Raw genomic sequence first — 9,675 nt, 5'->3', positions numbered from 1 at the left:
GGAATAATGGCCCCAAAGGTATCCACGTCCTAACCCCACGTGGGAGACAGAATAATGGCCCCAAGATGTCCACGTTCTTATCCCACGTGATACACAGAGAAGAATGCTGTTGTCTGAGGCACTAAGTCTGTGCCGTCTGCTATGAGGCTTACGGAGAGGGCTGACATTGACCAGTGATTCTCTAAGTGGAGCCTCTGCAATAATTACAAATGCACATGTTCGGTCTCCATGGAGATCTGCTGAGCCACAATCTCTGGGGGCAGAGGGATGCGGTCTGCAAGCTGTGTTTGAAGAAGCTGCCCCAGACGTCCGTTCCAGTGCCCCGGTGTTGACCAGCTGGACTGACTCCTCAGCCAGAGACAGCAGAGTCAACAGACGTTTATGGCCAAGTTCTCTGAGTGGTTTTTAACGGTTATTTCTACGCTGGGCACGGTGGCTCACGCCTGTCACCCCAGCGCTTTGGGAGGTTGAGGCCAGGGGATCATCATGTAAGGTCAGGAGTTCAAGACCAGCCTGACCAACCGGCTGAAACCCTTTCTCCAGTAAAAACACACCAAAAAATTAGCCAGGCGTGGTGGTGTGCCCCTGTAATCCCAGCTCGGGAGACTGAGGCAGGAGAATCACTTGAACCCGGGAGGCGGAGGTTAAAATGAGCCGAGATCGCGCCACTGCACTCCAGCCTGGGTGACAGAGCAAGACTCTGTCTGAAAAGAAAAAAAAAAAAAGGCCAGGTGTGGTGGCTCACACCTGTAATCCCAACACTCTGGGAGGCCGAGGCGGGCGGATCACCTGAGGTAGGGAGTTCGAGATCAGCCTGACCAACATGGAGAAACCCCGTCTCTACTCAAAATTTAAAAATAAAAAAATTAGCCGGGCGTGGTGGGAGGCTGAAGCAGGAGAATCGCTTGAACCCGGGAGGCGGAGGTTGCAGTGAGCCGAGATCGCGTCACTCCACTCCAGCCTGGGCGACAAGAGCTAGACTCCGTTTAAAAAAAAGAGACATGGCCGGGCGCGGTGGCTCAAGCCTGTAATCCCAGCACTTTGGGAGGCCGAGACGGGCAGATCACGAGGTCAGGATATCGAGACCATCCTGGCTAACACGGTGAAACCCCATCTCTACTAAAAAATACAAAAAATCTAGCCGGGCGAGGTGGCGGGCGCCTGTAGTCCCAGCTACTGAGGAGGCTGAGGCAGGAGAATGGCGTGAACCTGGGAGGCGGAGCTTGCAGTGAGCCGAGATCCGGCCACTGCACTCCAGCCTGGGCGACAGAGCGAGACTCCGTCTCAAAAAAAAAAAAAAAAAAAAGAGACATTCCTGAAGTCTAATCTGGTTCACCTGTGAGGGCGAGAGACCAAGTTGACAAAAGCTGCTCCTTTGCCCGGCCGGTGAGCTGGGTTTTACGTTGACCCCGTGGGATGCAGCAGGACCGAGATGGCCGCACCTGCCACCATCCCCTCAGGGAGGACCTTCCTTCCTCCAGCCCTCGGGCTCCTGCCAGTGCTGCCTGCACCTCACAGCCCCTCGGTGGCTCTCTTACAAAAATTGTGCTGAAATTCACACACTAGAAAGTTACCTTTTTTTTTTTTTCCCAAGACAGAGTCTCGCTCTATCACCCGGGCTGGAGCGCAGGGGCGCGATCTCGGCTCACTGCAAGCTCCGCCTCCCGGGTTCCTGCCATTCTCCTGCCTCAGCCTCCCGAGTAGTTGGGACTACAGGCGCCCGCCACCGCGCCCGGCTAATTTTTCGTAGAGACGGGGTTTCACCGTGTTAGCCAGGATGGTCTCGATCTCCTGACCTCGTGATCCACCCGCCTCGGCCTCCCAAAGTGCTGGGATCACAGGTGTGGGCCACCACGCCCAGCTGACACAAGGAGTTTGAGACCAGCCTGGGCAACACAGTGAGGCCCCTTCTCTATAAAAGAATTAACTAAAAAAATAAAGAGTGCGTTCACATTGTGCAACTCCGACCTCTCCCTAGTTTCAGAACATTCTCATCGCCCCAAAAGGGAGACCCCGTTTCCGTGAAGCAGTCCGTCCTCATTTCCCCTCCCCAGCCCCCGGCAACCACTCATCCTCTTTCTGTCTCTGCATTGGCCTGTTCTGGGCATTTCGTGTAAACGGATTCACACACTATGTGGCCTTTTGTGTCTGGCTTCTCTCACTGAGCGTGATGTCCTCAAGGTTCATGCCCATCAGAGCCTCGTTCCTTTTCATGGCTGCATAATATTCCACAGCGTGGATGGACCACACCTTGTTGATCCCTCCTCCCACCAATGTATGTGGACTGCTTTCTCCCTGGGTGCTTTTTTTTTTTTTTGAGACGGAGTCTCGCTCTGTTGCCCAGGCTGGAGTAGAGTGGTGCGATCTCGGCTCACTGCAACCTCCGCCTCCCGGGTTCCTGCCATTCTCCCGCCTCAGCCTCCGAGTAGCTGGGACTACAGGTGCCGCCACCACGCCCGGCTCATTTTTTGTATTTTTAGTAGAGACGGGGTTTCACCGTGTTCGCCAGGATGGTCTCGATCTCCTGACCTTGTGATCCGCCCGTCTCTGCCTCCCAAAGTGCCGGGATTACAGGTGCAGGCTTAACCACGCCCAGTTCCTGGATTCCTTTTAAATTGTTTTCAGTCCACGTGGACCCGGCCTCCGGCAGGGCCTCCAGGAGGCTGTGTGGAATCCACCCCCAGCAGGCGCGCCCTGGTACCTGGGCGGCCGCAGCTCTTCATGGTCTCCAGGTAGCGGATGAGGGCCTCGGTCTTCGCCGTGTTTCCCCACCAGTAGGGGATTCCTGGCCACAGCTCGCAGTGCCGGCCCAGGGAGCTCTCGTCCTCGTAGGAGACGATGACCTGCTGTCCTCGGGACCACAGCTGCCGCAGCGTCGGCAGCTCCTGCAAGGGACCAGAGTTAAGGGTGCGGGGGAGAGAGGAGAGCCGGGGATACGGGGGGCACCCGCGAGAGAGGAAGGCCGAGAAGTGTGGACGCCGGAGAGGGAGGACGGCCCGACATGTGAGTATAAACCGAAAATGAAATTCTGGCCGGGCGCGGTGGCTCAGGCCTGTCATCCCAGCACTTTGGGAGGCCGAGGCGGGTGGATCAGCTGAAGTCAGGAGTTTGAGACCAGCCTGGCTGATGTGGTGGAACTCCGTCTCTACTAAAGATACAAAAACTAGCCAGGCGTGGTGGTGTACGCCTGTCATCCCAGCGACTCAGGAGGCTGAGGGAGGAGAATCGTTCGAACCCGGGAGGCGGAGGCTGCAGTGAGCTGAGATCGCGCCACTGCACTCCAGCCTGAGAGACAGAGCGAGACTCAGTATCAAAAAAATTTTTTCTTTTACTTTACAAATGTTTTAAAAGGAGCATTTGTAGCCAGGAACAGATGTGCACACGGGGGGCCCCGCGTACAGAACGGGGCAGGCACGTGTCTCTGCCGTTCTGAGGCTGCTGCCTGGGCTCCTGTGTGCCGGCAGCCCTGGGGAAACCACACGGACGCTGACCGGGGGTGGGGGCTCCATGGAGCCAGGAAGATGCTGTGTGTGTGTGTGTGTGTGTGTGTGTGTGTGTATATATATACTTTTTTTTTTTTTTTGAGACAGTCTCCCTCTGTCGCCCAGGCTGGAGTGCAATGGTGCAATCTCGGCTCACTGCAACCTCCACCTCCCGGGTTCAAGCCATTCTCCCACCTCAGCCTCCCGAGTAGCCTGGATGACAGGCACCTGCCACCTCGCCCGGCTAGTTTTTTGTATTTTTTAGTAGAGACGGGGTTTCACCGTGTTAGCCAGGATGGTCTCGATCTCCTGATCTCATGATCCGCCCGTCTCGGCCTCCCAAAGTGCTGGGATGACAGGCGTGAGCCACCGCGCCCGGCTGGCACTGCACACATTTCCAAACCCGTCACGGGAAGCAGTTCTCACCAGGGTCCCTCCCGCACTGCGGGAGAGCCGGGAGCCCCGTTCAGCAGCTTCGCCTGCTACAGGAATCATCGCGGCACCCACACCCGGGGCGTGGCAGACGGAGTCTGAGGGTCACGATCCCCCTGCCCCGGGACAGACGTGGGGACGTCCTTCCCCCTCCTCACCCCACGAGGACACAGCATGTCCCCGAAAATATTCTTGATGCAGGCGACCAGGTACTCGTGCAGGTCCTCGCTCAGCCCCTCGAAGTTCCTGCAGGCCAGGATGACCACCTCACGCGGGTGCCGCTCCAGCCACTCCGAGATTTCCGTGAGTGTGTCCTGGGGAGGGCGGGGGGCCGGACTGAGTCCTGCATGACTCTAACACGGGGAAGGCCGGGCACGGTGGCTGACACCTGTCATCCCGGCACTTTGGGAGGCGGAGGCAGAGGCGGGCGGATCACCTGAGGTCAGGAGTTCGAGACCAGCCTGGCCAACACAGTGAAACCCCATCTCGACTAAAAATAGAAAAATTAGCGGGGCACAGTGGCACACGCCTGTCATTCCAGCTACTCGGGAGGCCGAGGCAGGAGAATTGCTTGAACCCGGGAGGCGGAGGTTGCAGTGAGCCAAGATCGTGGCCACTGCACTCCAGCCTGGACGACAGAGCAAGACTCCATCTCAAAAAAAAAAAAAAAAAAGCAACAAAGAAATCCCCGTCAGGGACTCCCAGGGGTCAGCGTCTCCTGTCTGGGTCTGCAGGTGACGTCCCCATCCCATTAAAGGCCAAGCATCTCCTGTCCAGATCTGCATGTGGCTGTTTCGTCCCCACGGGAGCTTGGCCACCTCCGGCTCTCCCCGTTGCGTCCCCCTCAGCCCGGCCGCACCTCCACCAGGGCCGTCGTGTACACCATGTGGACGAAGTGCAGGTTCTTCTCCGAGCCCTCCAGCATGTGAGCGATCCGCAGGTCCAGGTACCGCACCCCGGCGTCCAGCTGCTCCGTGACGTCCAGCGCCTGTGGACACAGGCTGCCGTCAGGTCGGCCTGGCTGAGCGCCGCGCCTGGGGGCTCAGGGACGGGCTGTGGGATTGTCCACCCACACGTCCTGCTGTCCAGGGGGACGTGGACGTTGAAACAACAGCTGTTTGTTGGTGCTGGGAGCTCTGCAGCCACGGGGACCTGCACTGGGAAAACCTGATCTCCGGGGACCTGGCCTCTTTTAGCAGAGCCTGCGAGACTCTGTCCTGGGGAAGGGCACCTGCCCCCGCCCTGACACGGGTCTCACCCACGTCCCTGCAGGTCCCCAGTCACCCTCTTTCCAGCTGTCACCAGAAGGGGCTGCAGTTGGGGCAGAAAGAAGGAGACAGGCCGGGCACACGGTGGCTCACGCCTGTCATCCCAGCACTTTGGGAGGCCAAGGCGGGCGGATCACGAAGTCAGGAGATCGAGACCATCCTGGCCAATATGGTGAAACCCCGTCTCTACTAAAAACACAAAAAATTAGCCGGGCGTGGTGGCGGCGCCTGTAGTCCCAGATACTCGGGAGGCTGAGGCCGGAGAATGGCGTGAACCCGGGAGGCGGAGCTTGCAGTGAGCCGAGATTGTGCCACTGCACTCCAGCCTGGGCGACAGAGCGAGACTCCGTCTCAAGAAAACTAAAATAAAATAAGCAAATAAAAACAGTGTTCCCCTCTCCTCTGCCTTTGGGAAGGGGGCTCTGGGTGGGCAGCAGGTTTTGGTTTTCATCCTGTCTCCCTGGCTGGGATAGGGGCTGCGTTTTGCTGCAAAGCCACAGTCACCATCTGCCTCCTGAGCCCACAGGGCACCACTCAGACCCTACCTGGGTGACGGACCATTTCAGCACCACGGGGCGCGTGATGCAGGGGAAGGCCTTGTTCAGCAGCTGCAGCAGCCGGGACTCCTTGTGCGAAATGGGGGACTTCTTGTTCAGGCAGTAGGTCATGGTGTCGTGGCTCCCTGAGAGCGAAGCACACGCGGACATGTCACCATCGGGCCCGTCCCTGCCACCTGCTGTGAGGTGCTCGGCCGCCCGCCCACAGCACGGGCACAGGCATGGCGGGAGGGGTGGACGCCGTCCCCCAAAACTCATGTCCCCTGGAACCTGGGAACGAGACCTGTGTGGAAACCGGGTCTCTGCAGATATCATGAGGTTGAAATGAGATCATCCTGGAGTAGGGCAGGCCCCAAATCCAGTGACAAGTGTCCATGTAAGAGACAGAGGAGGAGACACAGACACAGAGGAGGAGGCCACGTGGAGACGGAGGCAGAGACTGGAGTGATACGGCCACAAGCCCAGGGGATGCCTGGAGCCCCCAAGAGCTAGGAGAGGCAGGAAGGATCCTCCCCTAGAGCCTCCAGAAGGAACTGAACACAATTTAAATGACTTGAGTGGTGATCACCAAAAGAGCTGTTCAAGTCCTAACCCCCCCAAGAACCTGTTTGGAAATAGGGTCTTTACACATGCAAGTGAGTGAAGGCTCTCAAAATGAAATCATCTTGGCTTTGTGGTGGGCCCTAAATGCAATGACAGGTGTCCTTAGGAGACACACACCCAGAGGAGGCCACGTGGAGACGGAGGCAGAGACTGGAGTGATGCGGCCACAAGCCCAGGGATGCCTGGAGCCCCCAGGAGCTGAGAGAGGGAGGAAGGACCCTCCCCTCGAGCCTCAGGAGGAAGTGTGGTCCTGCCCATATCTTGTTTCAGATTTCTATACCTAGAACTGGGAGAAAGTTAATTTCTGTTGTTTGCCATCTCCTAACGTGTGGTCACTTGTCATGGGAGCCGCAACACAGATCTTTGTGGAGTCTGACTGATGGCTGACGTTTGCATTTGCTGCCTATGACACGTAGTTGTTGTTAAGATACGTATATTTAAATGTATACAAATACATTTATGAATATAACATTTAAATATCAACATAAATATTGTGTATATACAGATACGTATATATCTGTATATATAAAACTGAAAATGTATATGTGTATATATACATATATACATGTATATATACACATGCACATATATACATACACATATATACACATACACACACATATACGCATATGCACATACATATATATACACATATACACGTATGCATGTATATATACACATGCACATACAACATACATATATATACACATATACACATTCACATATATACACATATGCACATACACATATATATACGCATATACACATATATGCATATATATACATACATATACACATATATACATACACGTACATATACACATATACACATAGCTCTATATACATATACAAAGATATACATGTATATGTACTCATATGCACACATGTACACATATACACATAGCCTCATGTGTACACACGTCTGTATATGTGCATGTGCATATATGTGTGCATAAGTACAAATGTGTATACATTGTGCATGTGTATGTGCCTTATCTACATGTGTCCATGTGTAGGTATATGTGTACATGCACATATACCTGTGCGTGTGCATAGGGGCAAGCGTCTATACATACGTGTATGCATATGTGTCTATGTGCATGTATGTACATGTTTGTGGACGCATATGCATGTATGTGTATGGATACCTGTGTGTGCATATGTGCAACGTTACATATGGATATACACGTGTGTGCATGTGTAGGTGCATCTGTGCATGTGTGTGTTCATGAATATGCATAAGTATTGTGACACATCTGCACATCTGCATGCATATGTGTGTGAGCCTACATCCATGTAGACATGTGTGCATGAGTATGTGTGAGCCTCTGTCCATGTATACATGTGTGTGTACATGTGTGTGCTTATGTGCATGTATACATGTGCCTGCATGGGCCTCCATGTGTGTGTATGTGTGCTTCCATGTGCATATGTGTGGGTACGTGTATGTGTGCATACATGTGTGCATGTATGTGTTTATAGGTGTATGCATGTGTGTGCATTTATGTGTGTATGTGTGCACATGCATCTGTGTTTCCATGTGCATGTGTGGGTATCTGCATGTGTGTGTGCATGTATGTGCATGAATGTGTGTGTGCGTGCCTGAGTGCATGTGTGTATTTGTGTGTGCATGCATGTGCATGAATGTGAGTGTACGTGCCTGAGTGCATATGTATTTGTGTGTGCATGCATGTGTATGTTTCCGTGTGTGTGTACATGTGTACATGCGTGTGTGTGCATGCACGTGTGCCTATGTGTCTATGTGCATCTGTGTATGTGATATGGTTTGGCGGTGTCCACACCCAAATCTCATCTTGAACTGTAGCTCCCACAATTCCCAGGTGTCATGGGAGGGACCTGGTGGGACATCACTGAGTCTTGGGGTGGGTCTTTCCCATGCTGTTCCGATGACAGGAAGTCTCTTGAGATCTGATGGTTTCAGAAAGGGGAGCTCCCCGGCATACGCTCTTGTCTGCCACCAGGTAACCCGTGACTTTGCTCCTCATCCACCTTCTGCCGTGACTGTGAGGCCTCCCCAGCCAGGTAGAATGGTGAGTCCATTAAACCTCTTTCTTTTATAAATTACCCAGTCTCAGACATGTCTTTCTTCGCAGGGTGAGAACAGACCAACACAGTATGCACGTGTGTGTGTGTCTGTGTGTATGTGTGCATATGTGTGTGCGTATGTGTGAATGTGTGTGTGTGCATGTGTGTATGTGTGCATATGTGCACGTGTGCATGTGTGCATAGATGCCTGTGCATACGTGTGTACATGTGTGCATGCCTCTGTGTGTCCATGTCTGCGCATGTCCATGCCTACGTACATATGTGTATGCACGTCAGTGTGATTTGCAGGATTTCCCCACACCCAGGATTGCTCCTACAGCCAGCATCTCCACTGGGGAATGCAGAGGTAACAGCCCCCGCCCCACCCCACCCCACCCTCACCTGGGATGGAGAGGTGGTGGAGAGGCACATCCCAGAGCTGGGGACACAGTGCCGACATCCAGTCCTCGTTCGCATTTCTGCAGCGCAGGTTGGAGAAGCTGCTGGAAGTGCTCACCTGCCCGCCCATCGGAGGTGAACCCTGGGCAACCTGAGGAAGAAGAGGAGAGAGATATTTTTTATGGTTAAAGTTGTGCTGCTTTCACAGGGGTCATGGCTTCCCCTGGGAGGGGCTGGGGTGGTGGAGAGTGTGGGGTGGAGATCAGACTTCCTGAGAAAGGGGAGAGAGGGGCCGGGAACGGTGGCTCACGCCTGTCATCCCAGCACTTTGGGAGGCCGAGGCGGGGTGGATCGCGAGCTCAGGAGTTCAAGACCAGCCTGGCCAACATGGTGAAACCCCCTCTCTACGAAAGATACAAAAATTAGCCAGGCGTACTGGCGGGGACCTGTAGTCCCAGCTACTCGGGAGGCTGAGGCACCTCGTGATCCACCTGCCTCGGCCTCCCAAAGTGCTGGGATGACAGGCGTGAGCCACCGTGCCCGGCCTTCTCCCTTCCTTCTTTGTTGCCTAATAAATTCTCCGTTCCTTAAAACCACTCCACGTGTGTCCACGCCATGTCATCTAAACTGGCGCAAGACCAAGGACCCGGGTGTCCCTCCAGTCACCGGAGCCGTAGCAGTTTGGTGCATTGGCCAGGAATTCATTCACGAGAGCGGTGAGGATGGGACGAATGTCACCCTCAGATCTGTCCTTTAATCTCAGGGTTGTCGTCCAGCTATCCTACCGCAAAGCTTTCCTTCTTCCCTTCCTTCTCTATCCGCGGTCTCTCTGTCGAATGCACGGGAATTTTTACAGCCTAGGGAAGGAATCCTGTTGGGCCACACCAG

At 54.4% G+C, this 9,675-nt stretch overlaps 1 protein-coding gene and 1 long non-coding RNA gene across 21 annotated transcripts in view; one reads left to right on the top strand and one right to left on the bottom strand.

Annotated features, from left to right (window-relative positions):
* The window catches only part of LOC141406868 (PI-PLC X domain-containing protein 1-like), a 42,506-nt gene that overhangs the window by 17,091 nt on the left and 15,740 nt on the right, over positions 1 to 9,675 (bottom strand). For 18 of the 20 annotated variants that reach the window (XM_074029521.1, XM_074029523.1, XM_074029511.1 and 15 more), the window contains 5 exons: positions 8,791 to 8,938; positions 5,728 to 5,864; positions 4,774 to 4,902; positions 4,073 to 4,228; positions 2,702 to 2,885 (listed from right to left, as the gene is read on the bottom strand). In XM_074029521.1, coding sequence (XP_073885622.1) covers positions 2,702 to 2,885; positions 4,073 to 4,228; positions 4,774 to 4,902; positions 5,728 to 5,864; positions 8,791 to 8,917 — 733 coding nt within the window. In that variant the 5' untranslated portion in view covers positions 8,918 to 8,938. The remainder of the gene's footprint in view (positions 1 to 2,701; positions 2,886 to 4,072; positions 4,229 to 4,773; positions 4,903 to 5,727; positions 5,865 to 8,790; positions 8,939 to 9,675) is intronic. The other 2 variants (XM_074029527.1, XM_074029526.1) reach the window with 1 other exon arrangement.
* Positions 4,794 to 5,567, top strand: LOC141409418 (uncharacterized). The gene is made up of 2 exons (XR_012430006.1): positions 4,794 to 4,925; positions 5,187 to 5,567. It is a non-coding gene; the product is annotated as an uncharacterized lncRNA (long non-coding RNA).

Source organism: Macaca fascicularis, chromosome X (assembly GCF_037993035.2).
Source record: "Macaca fascicularis isolate 582-1 chromosome X, T2T-MFA8v1.1".
NCBI lineage: Eukaryota > Metazoa > Chordata > Mammalia > Primates > Cercopithecidae > Macaca > Macaca fascicularis.
Note: the sequence above shows the minus strand (reverse complement) of the source record. Positions and strands in the feature narration are given on the sequence as shown.